General features: G+C 42.0%; 1 protein-coding gene across 2 annotated transcripts in view; it reads left to right on the top strand.

The window, feature by feature from the left end:
• The window catches only part of LOC100351569 (cyclic AMP-dependent transcription factor ATF-7), a 107,057-nt gene that overhangs the window by 11,463 nt on the left and 70,578 nt on the right, over positions 1 to 25,016 (top strand). For both annotated transcript variants that reach the window (XM_008256540.4, XM_008256541.4), the window contains exon 2: positions 19,984 to 20,052. In XM_008256540.4, coding sequence (XP_008254762.1) covers positions 20,005 to 20,052 — 48 coding nt within the window. In that variant the 5' untranslated portion in view covers positions 19,984 to 20,004. The remainder of the gene's footprint in view (positions 1 to 19,983; positions 20,053 to 25,016) is intronic.

Raw genomic sequence — 25,016 nt, 5'->3', positions numbered from 1 at the left:
TTGTCATCAGATGAGAAATTCTCTTTTGGAAACTCTTAGGAAGAGACTTGATTCTCTAATATTTTAAGTTAGAAGTTAAGGAATTAAACTACAGCTCATAGAACAGTTACAGTGTAGCTGCCCCATATTATTGGCATTTCCAATTTCAATCAACCTTTTCATTTTTTTTTTTTGTTTGCTTTGAATAAAAGCCTACACCAACTGTAAACAAACATACTTGCCATGTATTGGTGTAGTGTTTTGGTGTGGTGGTCTGTTTGCCAGGCTGTAGGTGAAATGATGTTACAAACCAAACAGAACATCAGAAGGCATCTCTAGGGACTTAAGACTTTTAGTTGTTGGCAGCCAGCAACTTTCCTGCATGTTAATTTTAGACCTGACAGTTGAATTTATGTTTGAGCAATTTCAGCTGATAAATGCATTTTTAAAGCACCTTCCTCTTTTGAGGTTTTAATTTTTACTTTCATTTTTTTAAATTGCAAATTTTGAGTGGAAGTGTTTGTGCAGATTAAGGAGGCCTGCTGTGAGGCAGGGACAGAATGCATTGTCCATCTGATACTGTCAGTTATGAATTCTCCTGGTGAGCAGAAGGATGGGCTTGAAGACCCCTCAAAGTCCTTCCCAGTCCAAACACTCATCAACAGAAGCTCAAAAAAGGAACTTAATACTGAAGAGGCAGGAAGAAAAATAGACTGTAAAGAAAATGAAATTGAGATGGTTCTGTTGACCCACTGGGAAAGGATAAACAAAGTGTAAGGAATATAAATGACAAGAAATGATCATTCCTTTGAGTTAAAAACAAAACAAAAATAAACATCAACAAATATTTTCCACTGGTGTCATTCCATGTCTTAAAAATATTTTATCATGACATTGTTTTGTTAAACATTTCCCCAGTGAACACTTTGTGTTGAAAGAATGTTATTTTCTTTCTTCATAGTATTATTTTTCCTTTTATTCTCTTGTTTGTCCTTCTGTTTGTCCTTTTTTAAAAAAATTTGTTTTTATTTTGGTCTTTCCAATAAGATATTGCTTCTATACAATGAAGCAAAAATACCGTTTAGTTTTGAAAGTAAACATTTGTTGTATAACTTCCTTGGAGAGGAAGGATGAGTGTTAGAACTCAGGAAAGATTGTGTGATAAGATAAACTCCTTATCTACTGTTTCAAACTTTGTAGGCAGGCGTTTCCTAGAGCTTCCCAACTAAACCAAAAGTGAGTTAGTGGCACAGTCTTTTTGAGAATTTACAAATACTTAAGCATTTAAAGAAAAACTGAATATAAACTCACAGCTGTACTTTATTAGCTGTTTCTTGTCTTTTGGTAATTTTCACCCTAAATATTCCCATTAGTTTGAAACCAGAATGTGCAAAAAGTTTCTTTTTTCTGGTCAGTATTACATTTTTCCTTAGTAAATATCAGTGTTATGACAATCTAACAGAAGCCAAGATTCCTCTTAAAAAGTTACTCTGTGATATTGTGGCTTAGGTCTCTGTAGAAGCAGTGTTGTTCTGCCACAGTCCCACCTTCTTGCAAAACCCAGCTTGCTTTGTGTGGAATTGCTCATCATAGTCCCCGATAGTAGTGTTACTATCTGAATAATGCATATGTTTATACACTAAACAGGTTAGATTTTTTTTTTTTTAAGATTTATTTATTCTACTTGAGAGGTAGAGTTACAGACAGAGAGAACAGTCTTCCATCAGCTGGTTTGTTCCCCATGTGACCACAAAGGCTGGAGCTGGTCTAATCCGAAGCCAGAAGCCAGGAGCTTCCTCTGTGTGTCCCATGCTGGTGCAGGGGCCTAAGCACTTGGGCCATCTTCTACTGCTTTCCCACATCACCAGCAGGGAGTTGCATTGGAAGTGGAGCAGCCAGGACTTGAACTGGTGCCCATATGGGATAGTGGCACCGCAGGTGGATGCTTAACCTACTACACCACAGTGTGGACCCCACAGGTCAGATTTTATATGGGGCTTGAAATTTACCATACAGTTAAAAAATACTTTTTTTCAGATTAAAAAATAGGGCACAGCCATTATTTTTGAAGTAGGAATTACTTGACTATTAAAAAATCAGCACAGTTTATTCATTATAGCATGATTGCTATAAATGATTTGTGTTAGCACCAACTGTCTTGTTGGTAATATTTGTTTAAGCTTTTTACCAAACCTCAATAGCACCATGTTAGTTTTATTTAACATATTTAAAGATTTGGTGGCATAGTTGCTAACATCATACACATCTGTGTTTGGGACAGTCGTTGAGTGTTGGAATACCTCCAAATAGATTCACTGTCTTTCTGATATGTGGACAGACATAGAAAATAGAACTCTTTCGCTGGAACATCTTAGTGTTTCCATGATCATCATTGTGGGATGTTATAGCTATTTCTTTCCCAGAACTTTGTTCTTGCTGTTACTGTGTATTTAAGTTAAGCCCATGAAGATTTTAAATTGATCCTTAAAGACCAGTGTTTTGGGGGTGATTGCTGTTAGTTTGTTGTTTTAGTGATCATACTTTATCTGAAAATGAGCCAAAAAAGAAAAAAAAGCTAACACTTTTTTGTTTGATTATGTTTGACATTGTACCAGTTTCCAGGAATTTTTCTTCTAAAATGCACATTGAAGCCAAATATAGATAGGTATAATGTTCTCCAGTTATTTCTAACTTTGCTTCCTGCTGTCACTTCAACAAGCTGTTGCTTCTTTGTTTTTGCTTTATTAACTTTTCTGGGGAAGAGTTCAAAATATTTCCTTGAATCCTCCAAAAGTTTAGAAAACCTTAAAAACAAAAACAAAACAAAAACTAGTGGAGTAAATTGCCTATAGAAAGCTGTTTCCAGATAGGTTCTAAGCTCTGGCCATGTGTTGCCTAACTTATGTTTCAGCCTAATTCTCATACCCATCTGTTTTCAGTCATTTGCTTCCAAACTGTTTGATCTCTTCAGCTGACTCCTTTCTTTGAAACCTGTCCCTGCATGTCTGAGCCTGAAATCCAGAAACTAAGTGCAGCCTTCTAGGTTGATCAGTCCAGGTTCTCCACTGTTTGTATATAAGTGCTGGGGCTCAGACTCTGGGGTCTCAGTACCCATGCCTTTGTACTCTAGAAAATTATTGAAAAAAATTATTGAAGACTCCAGAGAGCTTTTGTTTATCTGGGTTGTATCTGATGATATTTAGCACATTAAAAGTTGAAACATTTTTAAATTTAATTAAAAAAATAGTAACAAACTCATTACATCTTAACAGAATTTTGTATTTTCAAAAAACTTAGGAGGAAGAGCTCAAATTTCTAACATCAGGCTTAACTGAAAGCAACTGGATTCTCATATCTGCTTCTGCATTTGATCTGTTATGTTATTGTTTTGCTTAAGTATATGAAGAAAACAGGGATCACACAGATATATAGTAGGAAAAGGGATAAATATATTCTTTTTGATACAATACCAAAATCTGAAAAGTGATAGTTTTTTTTAAGATTTATTTATTTATTTATTTTTTTTTTTTTTCAGGCAGAGTGGACAGTGAGAGAGAGAGACAGAGAGAAAGGTCTTCCTTTGCCGTTGGTTCACCCTCCAATGGCCGCTGTGGCTGGCGCGCTGCGGCCGGCGCACCACGCCGATCCAATGGCAGGAGCCAGGTACTTATCCTGGTCTCCCATGGGGTGCAGGGCCCAAGCACTTGGGCCATTCTCCACTGCACTCCCGGGCCACAGCAGAGAGCTGGCCTGGAAGAGGGGCAACCGGGACAGAATCCGGCGCCCCAACCGGGACTAGAACCCTGTGTGCCGGTGCCGCTAGGCGGAGGATTAGCCTAGTGAGCCGCGGCGCCGGCCAATTTATTTATTTATTTGAAAGTCAGAGTTACACAGAGAGAAGGAGAGGCAGAAAGAGAGAGGTCTTCCATCTGCTGGTTCACTCCCCAGTTGGCCGCAATGGCCAGAGCTGCGCTGATCCAAAGCCAGGAGCCAGGAGCTTCCTCCAGGTCTCCCACACGGGCGCAGGGGCCCAAGGACCCCGGGCCATCCTCCACTGCTTTCCCAGGCCACAGCAGAGAGCTGGATTAGAAGTGGAGCAGCTGGGACCCAAACCGGTGCCCACATGGGATGCCAGCACTGTAGGTGGCGGCTTCATTTGCTACCCAACAGCACCAGCCCCAGGTTGTTTTGTTTTTAAACTATTTATTTGAAAGGCAGAGTTGCAGAACAAGAAGGAGAGATACAGACAGATCTTCCATCCACTGGTTCATTCCTCAAACGGCCAGGGCCAGACCAGAGCCAGGAGCCAAGAAATCCATCTGAGTCTCCCACATGGGTGGCAGGGGTCCAGGCATTTGAGCCATCTTCCGCTGCTTACCCAGGTGCATTAGCAAGGAGTTGGATCAGAAGTGGAGCAGTAGGACTAGAGCAGCACTCATATGGGACTTTGGGATCTCAAGCAGTGGCTTAACTGTACCACAACACCAGCCCCTAACCTTATTTTAAGAAAACCTGAGTTCAGGGGCTGGTGCTGTAGCACAGCTTGTTAAAGCCACAGCCTGCAACACCAGCATCCCATGTGGGCTTCAGTTTAAGTCCCAGCTGCTCCACTTCCCATCTAGCTCCCTGCTAATGCGTCTGGGAAAGCAATGGAAGATGTCCAAAGTGCTTGGGCTCCTGCACCCGTATTGGAGACCCAAATGAAGCTTCTGGCTTCAACCTGGCCCAGCCCCGGCCATTGTGATCATTTAGGCAGTGAACCAGCGGATGGAAGACTCTCTCTCTGCCTTTCAAAATAAATAAAACAAATCTAAAAAAAAAAAGAAAGAAACAGAAACCTAATTTCTAACATTTGAACATTCAATCAAAAAATTAGTGCTTGAATAGACACAATATAATATATTGATAATTAACATATAAACTGTGACATTTGTCAGAATTGATGTATCTTTTTTTAAGATTTTTAAAAAGCGTTTACTTATTTTCCTATACTTGAACAATGATAGGGAGGGGGAGAGAAAGAAGATCCTTCCTTTGGCTAATTCACTCCCCAAATGCCCACAACAACTAGAGCTGGGCCCAGCTGACACCAGGAACCCAGAAGTTAATCCAGGTCTCTCACACGGTATGGCCCAAGAACTTGAACCATTATCTGCTGCCTCACAGCATGCATTAGCAGAAACTGGATCAGAAGCAGAGTAACTGGAACTCGAATTGGCACTCCAATATTGGGTGCAGGTTTACCAAGCAGTGATTTTACCCACTATGCCATAAACACCCGGGATATTTTAACTAATCACATATTTTGATTACCAATAAAATGTATACCAGGAGTTGACAGACTAAGGCCAGGTAGTAAATATGTTAGGCTTTGCAGGCATGAGGTCTCTGTTATACCTGCTCAGCTGTGGATGACACACAAACAGATCAGTGTGGCTGTGTTTCAAGTTAAGTTTGTTTATGGATACTAAAATTTACATTTGTTAAATAATTTTATATGTCATAAATTTTTCTGGTTTTTAAAATTTATTTGAGACAAAAACAGAGATTATACCCACTGGCTTACTTCCCAAATATGTGTTTGGGGGATATAGGCCAGGTTTCACTGGAAGCTGGTATCTCAGTCTAGGTCTCCATGTGGGTGGCAGGGACCCAATTACTTGAGCCATCACCTGCTACCTCCCAGTGTTCATAGTATTGGGGTAGAATCAGGACTTGAACCCTGGCATTCCAAGCTCATATGGAATGCAGCTGTCCCAACCACATCCTAACCACTAGACGAAATACTTGCTCCTCACAATTTTTTCAACCATTTAAAAAAGTAACAGCTGTTCTTAGCTTGTGACCAACACAAAACTGGGTGGCAGGTTGGATTTGGCCTATAAGCTAAAGTTTGATATGTATCATAAATAGATTATGAATTTAAAAATAATTATAGTAAAACATGCTTAAAGTTATGAATATCACAGTATTCCCCCCTCGCTGTCTTTATGGGGTTTTGCTTTCTGTGGTTTCAGTTACCTGTGGTCAAATGCAGTCCAAAAATATTAAATGGAAAATTTCAGAAATAAGCAATTCGTGAGTTTTTTTTTTTAAAGATTTCTTTTATTTATTTGAAAAGGTGAGTTAGAGAGAGATGGAGACATAGAGATTTTCCAGCCACTAATTCACTCCCCAGATGGCTGCAATGGCCAGGGCAAGACTAGGCTGGGGCCAGGAGCCAGGAGCTTCATCTGAGTGCAGGGGCTCAAGGAATTGTACCATCTTCTGCTGCTTTCCAAGGCATGTTAGCAAGGAGCTGGATCAGAAGTGGAGCAGGGAGCAGGCCCTATGGCGGTAGAAGGTAAAGCTGCCGCCTGCGGTGCTGGCATCCCACATGGGTGCCAGTTTGAGTCCTGGCTGTTCCATTTCCGATCCAGCTCTCTGCTATGGCCTGGGAAAGCAGAATGTATCCCCTGCCCTGGAGGTACTGGGAGACTACTGTACTGAATGTTCCTGGGCAAAAGTGGTGCTTCAAGAATTTATAGTCCCTCAAATTCATGTTGCTAGACATTCACTTATATAGTAAGCATAGAATAAGCTAAATTGTTGGAAATGCACAGTTCAGTGGTAAGTGTTGTCAGATAACTTTCTCAGGAATTACAAAAAGATACAGTATCCACTTTTGTATCTTGTTTAAAGTATCTGAGAACAGGTAACTGTGATTCAGAGTGACCCCAACCTCTTGACTCCTTTGTTGCCTTTTGTTTGGCAGCTCCCTGCTAAAGTGCCTGGGAAAGCAGTGGTTTGGCCCAAGTGCTTGGACCTGGATGGAGTTCCAGGCTCCTGGCTTAAGCCTAGCATCTGAAGAGTGAACCAGTGGATAGAAGATCAATCTCTCATTCTCTCCCTCTCCCTTTAATTCCCCCATGTTATCCTCCTCTCCTTCTGTAATTCTGTCTTCAAAGAAATGAAATAAATCTTTAAAAAAATCCTGATATAGGGAGTGATGTTGGCCTAAGGGGTTAAGACATCAGTTGGGACACCCATGCCTCATATTGTAGTGTCTGGGTATCATCCCTGCCTCTGGCTCTTGATTCCAGCTTCCTGCTAGTGTAGACCCTGTGAGACAGAGGTGATGGCTCAGATGATTGATTGGGTTTCTGCCACCATGTGGGAGACCTGGGTATTTCCCAGCTTTCTGGTTTTGTCCCCTGGCCATTGCAGGTATTTGGGGATTGGAAGTGCAGATGAGGGCTGTGTGTATGTCTACCTCTCAAATTATATTTAAAAAAACAAAAAAAAAAACAAAAAAAAAAACAGGTAACTTAAACCTTCCTAAAATTAAAAAAAAAAAAATCGCCCTGGTGTGAAACAGTCGAGATTAAGGTAGTCGGGGCGGGTGTTTGGCACAGTTATTGAGATGCCTGCATCCCATGTCAGATCCTGGCTCTGCTTCTACCTCCTGCTTCCTGTTGGTGTTCACCCTGAGAGGCAGCAGATAGTGACTAAAGTACTTGGGTCCCTGCCTCCCATGTGGGAAACCTCAATGGGGTTCCAGGTTCCTGGTTTTGGCCTAGCCCAGCCCTAGCTATTGTGGGCATTTGAAGAGTGAGCCAGTGAATGGAAAATCTCTTGTCTCTTTTCTCTGTCTCTATGCCTTTTTTTAACACATTTTTAAAAATTGTTAAAGATTATAGTATATATGATTTCTATATTATCTATATATTTCTATATATACTTTCTACATTATTCTCTCTCTTCTTTTTTTTTTTTTTTTAATTTTTGACAGGCAGAGTGGACAGTGAGAGAGAGAGAGAGAGAAAGGTCTTCCTCCAATGGCTGCCGTGGCCGGCGCGCGTATCGCGCTGATCCAAAGCCAGGAGCCAGGTGCTTCTCCTGGTCTCCCATGCGGGTGCAGGGCCCAAGCACTTGGGCCATCCTCCACTGCACTCCCGGGCCACAGCAGAGAGCTGGCCTGGAAGAGGGGCAACCGGGACAGAATCCGGAGCCCCAACCGGGACTAGAACCCCGTGTGCCGGTGCCGCAAGGCGGAGGATTAGCCTATTGAGCCACGGGGCCGGCCTACATTATTCTCTTGAAGCAATTGATTTACCTACTAATGAGATAATACATGCTAAGCTATTTTATGCTAAATAATACAATAGAAAATTAATCTAAAATTTGTGAACAGAAATTTTAGTTCCTAAATTATCCACCGTTTAGTAAAACTTCAATCTACTTTGTTTTCTTAGACTCACATAACCTGTATTATAGTTCACAGTTCACGTATTTATTGGAATCTTTTCCTTAAGTAAGTTTTCTGGAGCAGCACTGAGTATCCTATGGAGAATAAAATCTTGAGACTGCTGTGGTGATCAGCATAGTTTTGGATTCCTTGTTTAGCAGCAGCAATTTAGCTTGGTTTTTGAAGTTGTGTGTTTGTTTGTTTGTTTGTTTTATTTTATTTATTTGAAAGAGTTACAGAGAGAGGTAGAGACAGAGAAAGAGGTCTTCCATCCACTGGTTCACTCCCCAGATGGCCGCAATGGCTGGAGCTGCGCTGATCCAAACCCAGGAGCCAGGAGCCAAGAGCCTCCTCTGGGTCTCCCATGTGAGTGCAGGGGCCCAAGCGCTTGGGCCATCTTCTACTGCTATCCAAGGCCATAAGCAGAGAGCTGGATCAGAAGAGGAGCAGCCGGACTAGAACCGGTGCCCATATGGAATGCTGGTGCTTCAGGCCAGGGTGTTAACCCACTGTGCACAGCACCAGCCCCCGAAGTTGTGTTTTTAGAAGAAAACTATTTGTATTTAATTTCTCTCTCTCTCTCTCTCTTTTTTTTTTTTTTTTTTTTTTGACAGGCAGAGTGGACAGTGAGAGAGAGAGAGAGACAGAGAGAAAGGTCTTCCTTTTGCCGTTGGTTCACCCTCCAATGGCCGCCGTGGCCGGCGCATCCCGCTGATCCAAAGCCAGGAGCCAGGTGCTTTTCCTGGTCTCCCATGGGGTACAGGGCCCAAGCACCTGGGCCATCCTCCACTGCACTCCCGGGCCATAGCAGAGAGCTGGCCTGGAAGAGGGGCAACCGGGACAGAATCCGGCACCCTGACCAGGACTAGAACCCGGTGTGCCGGTGCCGCAAGGTGGAGGATTAGCCTAGTGAGCCACAGCGCCGGCTGATTTCTCTCTTTTTAGCATCATAAGGAAATGGAGTACATATAGCTCTGTTGGGGTGCCTGCCTAAATTTTTCAGCTTGTTTATATCTGAACTGAAAGTCATTCAGTATCTGTTAAGTTTGGTTTCAGCTCTCTATTCTGCTTGTGATACGTAGCTGGAGCAATTTCTAGTTGTTTAATGCTATAAGTAAGACTTTTTTAGGTAGCATTCTTAAGAGTCTAAAAATTGGTCCCCACAGGTAACAAAGGAGAAACTGTCTTGAACTGCTTGGTTTACCCTCTATATCAATATGGTTAAATTTCCACCATGTCTTTGTATATGAAACTATGGAATTATGAAAAGTTTTTTTTTTTATTTTTATTTTATTTTATTTTATTTTTTTTATTTATTTGAAAGGTAAAATGACACAAAGAGAGGGCAAGACAGACAGAGAGATCTTCCATCTGCTGGTTCATTCCCCAAATCGCCACAACAGCTGGGACTGGACCAGGCCAAAGGCAGAAGCCTGGAACTCCATCTGGGTCTCCCAGGGGCCCAAGAAGTTGGGTCATCTTTGGCTGCTTTCCCATGCTGCTTTCCCATGCAGGGAGCTAGATCAGAAGCAGAGCAGCTGAGACTTGAACAATATGGGATGCTGGCTTCAAAGACAGCAGCTTAACCCCCTATGCCACAACACCGGCCCCAGAAAGGATTTTTTATCTATTTTGAACTTAATTTGCCAATTTGATTTTTAAAGATTTATTCATTTATCTGAAAGGCAGAACTAGAGAGAGAGATCTTCCATCCGGTAGTTCACTCCCCAGGTGAACTGGCTGGAGCTGGGCTGATCTAAAGCTAGGAGCCATGAGCTTCCTCCCAGGTCTCCCATGTGGCTGCAGGGGCCCAAGCACTTGGGCCATCCTCTGCTGCTCTCCCAGCCTGTTAGCAGGGAGCTGCATGGTAAGTGGAGCAGCCAGCCTAGAACAGCACATATGGGATGCTGCTACTGTGGGCAGTGGCTTTACCCGCTACACCACAGCACCGGCCCCGTACTTTGTATAATTTTAAAATTTACTGTCTAGTGCTTCAGAAAAGTCTGGCAGGAGCTGAACTCTGCCTTTCAAATAAGTAAATCTTTTTTAAAAAGTGTCTGGCAGATATTGGCCTTTTTAAATTCAAAGATTTTTTTTCCAAAGACATGTTTTATAAATTCAAAGGTGTATTTTTATCAAGTTAACATTCTTTTTTATTATTAGATCACATAACTTATACTTATTAAAAGCAATGGATAGGAGTTGACGCTGTGGCGTAGTAGGTTAAGTCTCTGCCTGTGGCACTAGCATCCCATATGGGCACTGGTTCGTACCCTGGCTGCTCCTCTTACTATCCAGTTCTCTGCTTATGGCCTGGGAAAGTAATGGAAGCTGGCCCAAGTGCTTGGGTCCCTGCACCCATATGGGAGACCCAGAAAAAGCTCCTGGCTCTTCTCTTTGGATCTGCTCAGCTCCAGCCATGATGGCCATTTGGGGAGTGAACCAGCAAATGGAAGACTGTCTCTCTCTCTAACTGTGACTCTCAAAAAATAAACAAAATCTTTAGAAATAAATAAATAAATAAAAGCAATGTATAATCATTATAGAGACTGAAAAATGCTAGAGGAACAAAGGGAAAAATAAAATCACTTGTATTACCATTATCCAGAGGTAACTCTTAACATTTTTAACTTAATTTCTTCATCATTTTCTATGCTTGTTATTTTGCTCTTTTTAACAGATTGAGAATTCATGTGCATCTTTTGTTTTCATTCGGTATATGGCATCTTTTCATGTCCTTAGTTTTCAAAATTTTATTCTGAACAGTTTAAATATAGTTCATTGTGAGGCAGTACTTTAATTTCTATTTAGCCATTCTTGTTAAACATTTATTTTACCACCTCTTCTTTTTTCAGTCAAAAATATGACTGTGATGGGCATTTTAATATATAAGTGGTCTGTGTTTCTGATTTTATCCTTAGAATCGAGTCCTAAAATTCGAATAATTTAGGGCCGGCGCTGTGGCGCAGTGGGTTAAAGCCCTGGCTTGAGGTGCCAGTATTCCATGTGGGTGCTGGTTCTAGTCCCGGCTGCTCCTCTTCTAATCCAGCTCTCTGCTATAGCCTGGGAAAGCAGTAGAAGATGGCCCAAGTCCTTGGGCCTCTGCACCCATGTGGGAGACCTGGAAGAGGCTCCTGGCTCCTGGCTTCAGATCTACGCAGCTCCAGCCATTGCGGCCATCTGGGGAATGAACCAGCGGGTGGAAGACCTCTCTCTCTCTGCCTCTCCTCTCTCTGTGTAACTGACTTTCAAGTAAATAAATAAATCTTAAAAAAAAAAAAAAAGACGAATAGTTTCTTCAAAGAATATAAAACATTTTAAGACACTTAATATAAATATTGTCAAATTGATTTCCAAAGATTATTCAAATATGTACTCCTAAAAGTACCATATAAAGGTGCCAACTGTCCTCCCCCCTTTGTTTGAGAGAGAGAACCCGAAAGAGAACTCTTACCTGCTGATTCACTCCCCAGTTGTCCACAATGGCTGGGGCTGGACGGGAACAGAAGCCAAAAGCTGGAAACACTATCCAGGTTTCCTAACTGAGTGGCAGAAACCCAATTACTTGAGCCATTATCACTATCTCTCAGGGTCTGCATTAGCAGGAAGCTGGAATCAAGAGCCAGAGCCGGGAATTAAACCTAGGTACTGGAGTCTTTTTTTTTTTTTTTTTTTTAAGATTTATTTTATTTATTTTAAAGACAGTTACAGAGAAAGGCAGAGAGAGAGAGAGAGAGGTCTTCCATCTGCTGGTTCACTCCCCAGATGGCAGCAACGGCCGAAGCTGAGCCAATTCAAAGCCAGGAGCTTCTTCTGGGTCCCACATGTGGGTCCAGGGGCCTAAGGACTTGGGCCATCTACTGCTGTCCCAGGCCACAGCAGAGAGCTGGATCTGAAGAGGAGCAGCCAGGACTAGAACTGGCGCCCATATGGGATGCTGACGCTTCAGGCCAGGGCTTTAACCTGCTGCACCACAGCACCAGCCCCAGTACTGGAGTCTTAACACTTGATCCTGGGAATATACTTTTTTTTTTTTTAAAGATTTATTTATTTGAAAGGTAGAGTTACAGAGAGGCAGAGAGAGAGAGAGAGGTCCTCAGTCTGCTGGTTTACTCCCCAAATGACTGCAATGGCCGGAGCTGGGGTGACCTGAAGCCTGAAACCAGGAGCCAGGAGCTGGGAGCTTCTTCTGGGTCTCCCATGTGGGTGGCAGGGGCCCAAGGACTTGGGCCATCCTCTCCTGCCCTCCCAGGTCATGGCAGAGAAGGTAGATTGGAAATGGAGCAGCTGGGACTCGAACTGATGCCCATATGGGATGCTGGCACTGCAGGTGGCAGCTTTACCTCTTACCTGCTAAGCTCCACAGTAGCACCAGTCCCTGAATATACATCTTAATAGCTGTGGCCAAGGCTTTGTTTCCAAGGTCTGATTTAGAGTTAACTTCTTAGATACATCCCTCCTTTCAATATTTAGCACACTAAAAAACTTTAAAGCCTCTTTTATGTTACTTGAGTGATAAGTAAAGCTGAATTGGTTGAAGGTCGTCATATAAAGAACCTTGTGTGCAAAGTAATCATAAGTGCATATTTAAAATATATCTTAAATATGTATAGCCTTAAATATATAAATACTTGCATAGCAAATATTTTGTAGATCCAGGAGCTTTCTGCAAAACTTGAAATATCAGGTTGGATATCAACTCTGAATGCTTATTAAATAGTAGATCAATAAACATTAATTGAGTATGTGCTGTTATGAGAAGAAATACTTCCTGAAATTTTCACATAGGTCTCTGTAGTCCACCCTGTTTCCCTTGTCTCCCCCTCCCCCCCCACTTTTAAGATTGACTTATTTGACTTATTTACTTGGAAGGCAGAGTTACAGGTACGAGAAAGACAGAGAGAGATCTTCCATCTGCTGTTTCACTCCCCAGATCCCAAATGGCTGCAGTGGTCAGGGCTGGGCCAGGCCGAAGCCAGAAGCTTCATCTGGGTCCCCTGCATGGTTGGCAGTGGCACAAGCACTACGGACGTCTGCTGCTTCCCAGGTTCATTAGCAGAGAGCTGGATCGAAGTACAGCAGCTGGAACATGAACTGGTGCCCATATCGGATGCACGCGTTAGAGGCAGTGGCTTTACCCTCTGCATCGGAACACCAGTCCTCCCATTCCCCCGTGATCCCAGATAATGCAGCCCTTACCTTTTTAGTCATGAAATTAAAATAGCCCTCTCGTAATCACTGACACATCACCATTTCATTTATTTAATAGTAATCATCTACTCTTTATCTAAAATTATTTTATTTACTTGCTTGTCTTATTTTTTTTCCTTAGAATGTAAATGAGCTCAGTGAGGGCCAGAGACCTTACCAAATACCTGGGGCTTAGAGTATATGGTAGGCACTGAAAAAATTATTTGGTGAATTAAAAAAAATATTTTTTAAATGTTTTCTTTTGTTCATTCATTCTTTTAATTTGAAAAGCAGAGAACAGATTATCTTCTGTCTGCTGGTTCATTCCCCAGATACCCACAACAGCCAGGCTAGACTAGGCTGAAGCTAGGAGCCAGGAACTCAGTCTGGGTCTACCATGTGAGTGACAGGGACCCAAGTACTTGAGCCATTACCCGTTGTCTGCCAGGGTGCACATTAGCAGGAAGCGGTATGGGAAATGGTGGAGACAGGACTGGAACCAGGCATTCTGATGTGAGGGTGGGTGTCCCAAGTGGCAACTTAATCACTGTGCCAAACACCTGCCCTGAGTTAACGAATTTTAAAACTGATCAGGGCCGGCGCTGCAGCTCAATAGGCTAATCCTCCACCTAGCAGCACTGGCACCCCGGGTTCTAGTCCCGGTTGGGGCGCCGGATTCTGTCCCGGTTGTCCTCTTCCAGGCCAGCTCTCTGCTGTGGCCCGGGAGTGCAGTGGAGGATGGCCCAAGTGCTTAGGCCCTGCACCTGCATGGGAGACCAGGATAAGCACCTGGCTCCTGGCTTCGGATCAGCGTGGTGCAGCGGCCATTGGAGGGTGAACCAACGGTAAAGGAAGACCTTTCTCTCTCTGTCTCTCTCTCTCACTGTCCACTCTGCCTGTCAAAAAAAAAAAAAAAAAAAAAAACCCACAACTGACTTGGGCCATAGTTGTGGCACTATGGGTTGAGCCACTGCTTCATCTCCAGCATGCTTTATCAGAGCACCTGTTCTAGTCCTGGCTAGTCCACTTCTAATCCAGCTTTCTGTCAATGTACCTGGGAAGGCAGAAGAAGGTGACCCAAATGCTTGGGCCCTTACCACCCATGTGGGAGACCCAGATGGAGCCCTGTTGCCTACTTCAGCCTGGCCCAGCCCCAGCCTTTGCATCCATTTGGGGAATAAACCAGTGGATGGAAGATCTCCTGTCTCTCCATTTCTGTCACTCTCTATTTCAAATAAATACATCTTAAAAAAAGAAAATACATTTGGAGCTATCAATAAAACTGTATTTTAAAAAATAATGTGTTTGATACAAAAAGTAAGTTGTGATTATTAAATTTTTTTTTTTTTTTTTAATTTTTGACAGGCAGAGTGGACAGTGAGAGAGAGAGAGACAGAGAGAAAGGTCTTCCTTTGCTGTTGGTTCACCCTCCAATGGCTGCCGCGGCTGGCGCGCCACGGCCAGCGCATTGCGCTGATCTGAAGCCAGGAGCCAGGTGCTTTTTCCAGGTCTCCCATGCGGGTGCAAGGCCCAAGGACTTGGGCCATCCTCCACTGCACTCCCGGGCCATAGCAGAGAGCTGGCCTGGAAGAGGGGCAACCAGGACAGAATCCAGAGCCCCGACCGGGACTAGAACCCCGTGTGCCGGCACCGCAAGGCAGAGGATTAGCCTATTGAGCCACGGCACCACCCTGTGATTATTAATTTTAAACTCTCATTGTTAAATCTTTTTTTGACTCAACCGCCTCTTTCTTTTGGTGTTTTTTTCTTTCTATCTTTTTAAGATTTTTTTTTTTTTTTTTTTTTTTACTTGACGGAGTTAGACACTGAGAGAGAGAGAGACAGAGAGAAAGGTCTTCCTTCCGTTGGTTCACCCCCCAAATGGCTGCTACGGCCAGCGCTGCGCCAGTCCAAAGCCAGGAGCCAGGTGCTTCTCCTGGTCTCCCATGTAGGTGCAGGGCCCAAGCACTTGCACCATCCTCCTCTGCCTTCCTGGGCCAAAGCAGAGAGCTGGACTGGAAGAGGAGCAACTGGGACCAGAACCTGGTGCCCATATGGGATGCTGGCACTGCAGGTGGAGGGTTAACCAAGTGAGCCACAGCACCAGCCCCAAGAATTCTTTTATTTATTTGAAAGAGCTACAGAAAGAGATAGAGCCAGAGAGAGAGAGGTCTTCCATTCCACTGGTTCACTCCCCAAATGACTGCCACGGCCAGAGCTGAGCCGATCCGAAGCCAGGAGCCAGAAGCTTCTTCCAGGTCTCCCACACGGGTGCAGGGGCCCAAGCACTTGGGCCGTCTTCTACTGCTTTCCCAGGCCATAGCAGAGAGCTGGATTGGAAGAGGAGCAGCCGGGACTTCAACTGGTGCCCATATGGGATGCCAATGCTGCAGGCTGGGGCCTTAAACTACTGCGCCACAGCGCCGGTCCCAGTGGTTTTTTTCTATGCTTTGGAGTTGCCAATAAAAGAATTTGATAAATACCCATAGACAGTAAGAGAAATTGCCAAGGTTCTAACTTATATCTATACTGATCAACCTCAGCCTAATTAATCTTGCACATTAATCCATAATTATTTTTAAAAAAAGATTTAATCATTTATTTGAAAAGCAGAATTATGGAGAGAAAGAGAGAGATAAAGAGAGAGAGTTATTTTCCATCTGCTAATTCATTCCCCAAATGGCTGCCATGGCTGGGGCTGGGCCAGGCCAAAGCCAGTAGCCTGGAATTCTGTCCTCTATGTGTGCAGGGTGCAAGTACTCGGGCCACCATCACCGCTTTCCCAAGTGCAGTAGCAGTGAGCTGGATGGGAAAAGCAGCAGCCGGGACTTGAACTGGCACCCATCTGGGATGCCAGCATCACAGACCATAGCTAACCTGCTGTGCCTCAATGCTGTCCACAAACCATAATTAACCTGACTTCTCTCATGCCAGATAAGTGAAAGATTGTTTTCTTGGCAAGGACTTACTGTTTTTAGTTTAATGTCCATTTTTGCCTGGCAGTTAATTGTTCCTTTGTAGTGTTTTTCAAATCAAGGAATAATGGCCAGTTTAAATTCCTTCTGGATTTTCATTAATCTTTGATAATGATGGTGTGTATACATCCCTACTTTTTAGACCTATCCATGTCTGCTTTTTGTCATTAGGTTCCTAACAAAAGGCCCCTAAATGTGTTTGTACATAGTTTTTATTCCTTTCTTAGAGCTGAGCTTCTTATTAATGTCATTTGATTACTAGAGAAATCATCACATCACAACTGGGTTTTGTAGCTCTCAGCGACAGACTCCATCCTCGTCCTGTAACAATATATAAATCAATAGCTGCATAGAGAAAGAATCTATTTTCTTACTTGCACGTTGACTATTTTAGAGTCTACCTTTGGCTCTGAAAAAAACTGATTTTGGGGAAATAATCTCAACTATTAAAAATCAGTTCCTAAACCTTGGGTTTTCTGAAACTCTCTCCCAGTATTCAGATAACTTTCTTTTGAGTAAACACTGGTTTTTATCATTTGTGCATTCTGGTCACTGTGCATACACGAGCCTTTCCCTCCACAGAGCTTGGCCCCTAGGACAGGCCTTAGTTCCTCTTTGTTTTCCTGTACTAATCTTAGTTACCCTTGCCACTGCCTCTAAATGTGTGTTTCCCTCTCCTGCCATTTTCTGTTTAGTTCTGTAAAATGCTTGTGTTTCATCCTGAAGAATGGATAGAGAGGGAAATGACACACAGTGAATGCCATGCCCACACACGGGATCTACTTGTCAAGTAGTACAGGTGCAAGTGAGCTGTGAGTTAAGTTCCAGTGAGTGGCAACATCGTTATTCAGGATTTCACCTTTTGTCTCAGTCTGGTTATACTCCAGAAATATGTTACTTTTTGTTTTGAAACAGCAGCAGTTTGACCTGTCTGGTGATTTAAGATGGGTTTAAGTGTTAAAGACTGTCACTGCTTATTTCTACTTATTTGTAGCAATTGATGCAGCAGACTGAAAGTGAATTTTTTTAAAGGTGTTTGTTAGCTGAATTTTTTTTTAATGGGAAGATATCATTCTTTTTGTTAAATATTTAAATTTTTTAAAAAGACAAAGCATTTTAAATTGGAAAAATTTAAAAATAAGAGTGGTAGAAATTACAAGGTGCAAGAGATTGAGGGAATGATTCAAGAACAATTGTGGGTATTTAAGAGAGAGACCCTTCTTCCTTCTATTGTGATCTCATTCCCTTTAGTGAAAATGGTAAAACAAAGGCCACCAAATTGGGAAGGAAGCAGGAAATCCTAGTAAGTGGATGTCAGTTGAATATTTAAGAGCAGTGAAAATGCTTACTTCTGTTAGATTTTTATGCTTTTTCTCCCTCATTTTTTTAGAAAGGCATAGTTTTTCACCTCTATTTTCTAATAAGGATGCCATTACATAAAATTTGGAAGCCATATATTGTAATGTGATTGTGCAAAAGCCAAGTTAAATTTTGAATTTTGTAGTTTGAGGAACACCATTCCAGAATTTATTTAATCACTTTCTGTACCAGTTCTGCCTCACATCTCAGTGGAAACCCTTTCTTGCCTCAAAATAGGTAGGAAAATGAGAACCAAGATAAAAGAAAAGGATCCTCCTAGGTCCTTGTGTTTTGTCTATTCTAGCCCTTATAGTTTACTTCCTGGTTGAAAATGCATTAAATAAAATTAGCATTTTAGGAAAATAGGTTCTGGGTTTGGGAAGTGAAATTATCTCAGCACAACAGTTAGGAATTTTATTCCAAAAAGGCTCTGTGTTTTCAGCCATAATGGCTTTGGTGTTTGTGTTTATTTACTTGGTCTTTGTTTTGTTTTGTTTTGTTTTTGGCACTGTGTTGAGGTTCTAGAAAGTGCTAAAAAATCATTGTGCATTTAAAACAAACAAACCAACCAGAAAACCCCCTTGCCCTGGGGCCGTGTGAAGAAGAATGAAGCTCTCATTTCCCAGTACCCAATCATCAGCTTGAGCTAGCCTCTCCTAGGAACAGAATTTATTGAAGCAATTTATCCTGGCTAAATGTGATATAAATCTGTGTACACGTGTGTACATACAGGCTCTTTCCATTACAGCAATGCTGCAGCGTCGGTTTCCTTCATAGTTAGACCGTGTTCCCGTTACGCTGAAAGATGACCAAAAAGCCCCTTCTATTTTATGGGGCACCCCACAATTTTAAACACCGATTAGTTGTGGAATTACTGATTAGACAACCAGAAATACTGGTTTCTAACCCCAGAGTGAGTCCTAAGAGAGTAGAAGAGATGTTACCTAACTACTCTCTGAGTTTTAAGCATGGTTTTTCGATTACTAGGTTCATTCTAGCATATGAACATTTTATTTTAACATCGGCCTAACTGAGATTGGCCTGACATTTCTGAGATACAAATTTTAAATTTGGTTTCAGTTCTGAAGTTATGTCTAGGCTTATTCAAATTGTAGTTTCTCTCTCATCTTTCTTGTTCGTATTCTTTTGGATACCTTTCTATTTTATGGAAGGCTATTTGAAAAATATCTTTTAGGAGTTAACTGTGATTTGCATTCTAAACCGTACCATCTCTATCTCTATTTTTATTCCTATTTGGAATATGAGAAATTTCCCCCAGCACATTGAGATTGGAATTACTATTCTTTGATGAAGAATTTCGATCAACATTTCAAGAGTTTAGCTTGGATAATTTCAAAAACAGTATACATTCTATGAAATTCTTCAGAGACATAGAGGGGGTGGGCAGTGATGCCTTTTAGTGTCATTTCTTTATCCCCTGCAGCAGTGCACATCTGTTGGCTGCAGCAGAGCAGCCCAAGAACCCTGGCCGAGAGCAGCACAAACAGCCGGAACATATTCACCCAGTAAACCCCCAAAGAGTCGACATTTGTTTTATTGCTGCTTTTAAAAACCTCGCCATAAATAGAATCGGGGGAGGGGTGGAGGGCACCGATATTTCTCCATTTGCCACAGACGATTGGTGGGGGGAGAAGGAGGCTCCCAGTGGGGAGAGGAGGTTTTTATTTTTATTTTTTTATTAATGAAAATCATTTCCCATGTAGCCCAATAGGATGGGTGCTTTGTTTTCTTTGGCAATAATCTGGGATAAACGACCCTTGCCAACAGTCTCGTAGTTTATACACCAGGGAGCCAGATTATAGCCCTGTAAAATGGAGCACCCCTCCTATAATCCCTTAATTAATTAAATGACAAATTTTGGTCTTCTCTAGGTTAGAAATATGGCTTCCGCATTGAGCGTTCAGTGGATTTATTGACATAGGGAACTGCACTGGTTGTAATTCAGCAGACTGGAGAAGTGTGTTGTATACTGTAGCAGAAAGAGGGAAAACATAGCAAAGGTTGAAATTCCTCAACTATTTAGGTCAAAATTTTTCTAATTAAAAGTCAATTGAGGCGCAGTGGATCATATGCCACCTGTCTAATGGGTCTCCCCAAAGTAGCCTGTGTTTACAGCTCTGATAGATGGCATTCCTGGAACACCTGTTTCTAGGCTTGATATTTTTGAAGCACTGTTTTTTTTTTCTGCTCTAGCGTATTTAACATAACTTTTCCCTACCTCCTACTCCTCAGCTCCGCTCTGCTATATGAAATATGGGAGACGACAGACCGTTTGTGTGCAATGCCCCGGGCTGTGGACAGGTACGTTTACAATATACTTTATTGTGAATGTCTCGTTGTGAATCAAAGTGGCTGTTTTATCACTAAGGCAAAGAGTTTAAAGCCGGTATTTTACGTGATCACTGGAGGTAATCAGATCAGAGGATTTGCAGTGTGTAAATCCAAGTTATGAGGAGGTGTAGGCACTCTACCATAATGAAATCTGCCTTGCTCTCTGCCATATTGTTATTCTACTAGTGGTGTTTGTTTCCTGGCACGTAGTGTTGAAGAATACATGTTGCTCTCTCCTCCATTCTAAAGCGATCCATCTAAATACAAAGCAAGTTTAGAAATATCTTCTCCTCAACCTTCATGGATATAAAAGTCAGTTGAACATAGTTGGAGAAGCAGCTGAGAATGTATCCATTCATTGTGAACCCCAATTTGTCAGACTATTTGGATTTTTTAAATAATAAGAAAAAAAATGTTTCCTTTGACTGCTGATCCAGAAAATTACTGCTAACAGCTAAGGCAGATTCCTATTTGGGAAAGAAAAATGCAGCATAGAACCTGAGCTCTCACAGCATTACATAAGCATTTTCCCTAAGTGATGCCATGAAATGCCTTGTTCTCTGTGTGTCTGCTGCTGTGTAATTGTTTGCATATGTATACATCATGTCAGGTATTTTTCATCATATGTTTTTAAATAACTTTATTGCAATTGCTTTTTTTTCATTTTATACATTCTTAACTCTTTTTTTCAGACTGTCTCCTATTGCCATGTTCCACAAAGGATGAAAAAATGAATTCAAAGAAGGTTTTAACTGCCTTCATTAATTCATTTTACAGAACCTGAAGGGTTGCCTTCATTAATTCATTTTATAGACCCTGAAGGGTTGGCTTTCAGCTCAGTAAAGAAATGTCATGTGACTGTCTAGTGACACTTACTGGTGGTATGTGATATTGCAGACTAGTTCTATTAAACATTGTCAATACTTAGACAAAAGAGATTTCTAAGAATTGGAATTTGAGAGGCGGAGGAGGTGGAAGTGGTGGTTGACAAGGAATGGACTGAGGAAGATCATTCCAAATTCTAATAAATGCTGAAAATTTCAGAAATGGTGCTAGCAGGGCCATTGTACACTGCAGGATTCTGTGTCCTAAGGTGTATTTCTTTCATTGGCAAAGTTTTCAACTTTATTATTAACTGATTCCTTATGTGGTTTATATTATATTTTATATATCTACAAAATAATCCAGTTGAAAAAAATGGAGTGAATTTGTTTCACTTTTCAGGTAGTCTTATTAAAATACATATCTGAAATGATTTTTTAAAATTTTTGTATTTGAATTTGATATTATTTCTGTGACTCCCACATCTGGCATCCTTTTCACTTCTTTACTTGAAAACTATACATTTTTAGCCGGCGCCGCGGCTCAATAGGCTAATCCTCCACCTTGCGGCGCCGGCACACCGGGTTCTAGTCCCGGTCGGGGCGCCGGATTCTGTCCCGGTTGCCCCTCTTCCAGGCCAGCTCTCTGCTATGGCCAGGGAGTGCAGTGGAGGATGGCCCAGGTGCTTGGGCCCTGCACCCCATGGGAGACCAGGAAAAGCACCTGGCTCCTGGCTCCTGCCAGGATCAGCGCGGTGCGCCGGCTGCAGCGGCGGCCATTGGAGGGTGAACCAACGGCAAAGGAAGACCTTTCTCTCTCTGTCTCTCTCTCTCACTGTCCACTCTGCCTGTCAAAAAAAAAAAAAAAAAAAAAAAAAAAAAAAAAAAAAAAAGAAAACTATACATTTTTGTGAAAAGGTTTATTTTTCCCATTCTTACCAGTGCTTTTCTTCACTTATTGTTTAAGCTTCTTAACTCCTATATCCCTTTTATATGTTGTGTGCTTAAAACCACCCAGACAAGGACTTCTCAAAGAAATAAAAATAGGAAGACAAGAAATAAGGAAAAGCATCTCTAGCTCCTTCAGGAAGATACAAGTCGCATCTCTGCAGCTGCTTTGTCAAAAAGAGTAGCACTCACTTCAATTTGTGGGGTTTCAGAGATTGCAGGAATCTGTGAAATTTATGTTTGTTTCTTTGTTTTTGTTCTGCTCACCACCACCACCACCCCCAAGTAGGAAATAGTAGGAACTTTTTACTTTGGTTCCTCCCTGCATTGTTGAGTTCTGTTTGCCCTAAGCCTTTCCTTCCCCTTCTTTTTCCTCCCATTTCTGAATTGTTTGTAGGTTGGTTATTAGGATTCATTATAGCCTCTGGCTTAGGTCTTGAATGCTGTTTTTCTCTCAGGGAGAGAGTGAATGTAGAACTCAGGGAGGTTACCACTCTCTTTTGGATTCAAGTTACTTTAATTTAAAAAAAAAAATTGGTAGCTACAGCTTAACACTTTTTAGGTTTGACTTTTTAGGTAGTGTGATTCTCTGCCTCCTTTGTATGTAAGAACTTTATGGTCAGGTGAGATGATAGTTCTCAAGTTACATTCAGTCTTCTTCCAAGTTCCTCCCAAAGCCTGTTAACAAGTAACTTAAGAGTGGGGTCCTTATAAGGTTTACTTTATGTCATATGAAATAGAGAAAACCCAGCAGAGAAGAAAAATTAAGTGAAGTTAACTGCCCTTGGTCTGTCATCCAGCTTCCTTATATCTTTTGAGAATGGTTTCATTCTGGAGCTCCCTTGAGACCTTTAAGCTATTTATAATCGACTTGTCATTGCTTCTAATTCTTCATCCCAGAAATGATAGAATAATAAAAAGGCTTTGTATGTCCCAGGAGGGGTAATAAGGACCATGGTAATTTTTGCGAGACATGTTTGGAACCTACCATAGCAGTCTCAAAAAGCTCAGTGGCTTCTATCTACCAGGTAGAGGAAGAAGGAATGAAAGCAAATTACAGTTCAGGAGACTGTGTGTTACAAAGCAAAGAAAGATCAGAATCTTGGATTATTTCAATATCTTTTGTTGCCTGCATAGACTTTACCTAGTGTACCTCTAAACTGAAACCATCCTATGCCTTAGTGTTAAAGGAAGGTGGAAGGAAAACTTACCCAAAATAGACCAGTGGGTTATGCTCTCCACTATATAATCAAAACCACCAGCCTTTCAATAGAGACGTAAACATGTTTTGGTTGCTAGGTCTTTAATGGCTGTTATTTTTGGATTCTGTTCATGATCCATTTCCCAACAGTTCGTCTGATGTGACACAGCTGAGTGCTAAATATGCTGCATGTACTTTTAAAAAAAGATGGCTGCCGAAGGTTGTAGTGTCTACATTCTTACCAGAAAAGACAGGTGCTATGGTTTCTTAGCCCTGTTATTATTTTTCTTCTGTTGAGTGTTTCTCTTGAGGCCTCGTCACCCTCATAAAGAGGATCTTGGGGAAAGCAGTTTTCCTGCTAAGACGTCTCTATGGAATGTGGGTAGAAGAGTGGTTAGTAGAGCTGCCTCCTGAGAACAGGACACTGTTGTGAAGGCAACAATGGCAGAAGACTGGTTGAATTCAAGCTGTATGCATTTTGGAATGTTTATGACATAGCATCTATTTAAAAACATTATGCCTATAAAATGGTGTTTCCTCTATGATAATAGAAATACAAGGGAACCTCAGAAAGTTGGTGGGAAAATGGGATTAAAAGATATGTGTATTTTGGTGCAAAAAATTTTTTTAAATAAATGCAGATGGGAGTCTTCAGAAAGGTCATGGAAAATGCATATTATGAAAAACCATGGTATTTTGTTTGTTTGTTTTGTGACAAAACAGAAACAGAGAGAGAGAGAGAGAAAGAATCTCCCATCTGCTGATTCATCTCTCAAATGCCTGCAATGCCTGGGACTGGGTCAGACCAAAGCCAGGAACTAGGAACTGAATCTGAGTCTCCCACATGGGTGGAAGGGACCCAGCCATCTGGAAAGCCTCCCGGGATGTGCATTACCAGGAGGCTGGAATCAGGGACGGAGCTGGAATTCGAACGCAGGCACTCTCCAAGCAGCATCATAACTGCTGTGCCAAATGCCCACCCTTACGCATAGATTTTTAATAACATATGGGGAAACTTTTAATTGAATAAAGTTGTTCTAGGGGCCAGGCTTGTGGCACAGCAGGTTAAGTCACAGCATCACTTATGGGTGCCGGTTCAAGTCCTGGCTGCTCCACTTCTGATCCAACTCCTGGTGATATGCCTAGGAAAGCAGCGGCATATGGCCCAAATGCTTGGGCCCCTGTACTCCTACTTGGGAGACCCGATCGTTGTGGCCACTTTGGAGTGAAGCAGCAGATGGAATATCTCTCTCTGTCTGTCTCTCCCTCTCTAATTCTGCCTTTTCAAATAAACAAAATCTTTTCTAAAAAAAATCCACCCCTCAGCAATTTTTAAAAAATTGTTCTATTATATATGGAGACAGGAAAAAATATTATGTTCTGTCTTTAATGTTGAATTCAACATGTTATTTTATGTGGATAAAGTGGCATGACTTCTCTTTTAAAAAAATAAAAAAATAGTTATTTATTTATTTGAAAGGCAGAGTTATAGAGAGGGATCTTCCAGCCATTGGTTCAGTCCCCAAATGCCCACAGCAGCTGGGGCTGGGTTAGGTCAAAACCATGAGCCAGGAATTTCATCTGTATCTCCCACATGGGTGGTAAGAACCCTAGCACTTGGGCCATCACCTTCTCTTTCCCAGGTACATTGACAGGAAGCTGGATCAGAAGTATGGAATAGGGGCTGGCTTTGTGGCAAAGTGGGTAAAGTCACTGTCTGGGATGCTGGCATCCCATATAGATGCCAGTTCGTGTCTTGGCTGCACCACTTCTAATCGAACTCCCTGCTAATGGCCTGGGAAAAGCAGTGGAAGATAACCCAAGGGAGACCTGGAAGAAACTCTTGGCTCCTGGCTTTGGCCTGATTCAGCACTTATTGTTGTGTCCATCTGGGGAGTGAACAAGCAGATAGAAGATTCTCTGTGTGTCTCTCCCTCTTTGTAGCTCTGACTTTCAAATAAATA

This window comes from Oryctolagus cuniculus, chromosome 11 (assembly GCF_964237555.1).
Source record: "Oryctolagus cuniculus chromosome 11, mOryCun1.1, whole genome shotgun sequence".
Taxonomy (NCBI): Eukaryota; Metazoa; Chordata; class Mammalia; order Lagomorpha; family Leporidae; genus Oryctolagus; species Oryctolagus cuniculus.
The sequence above is the reverse complement of the archived record's forward strand: the minus strand, read 5'-3'. Positions and strand labels throughout refer to the sequence as shown.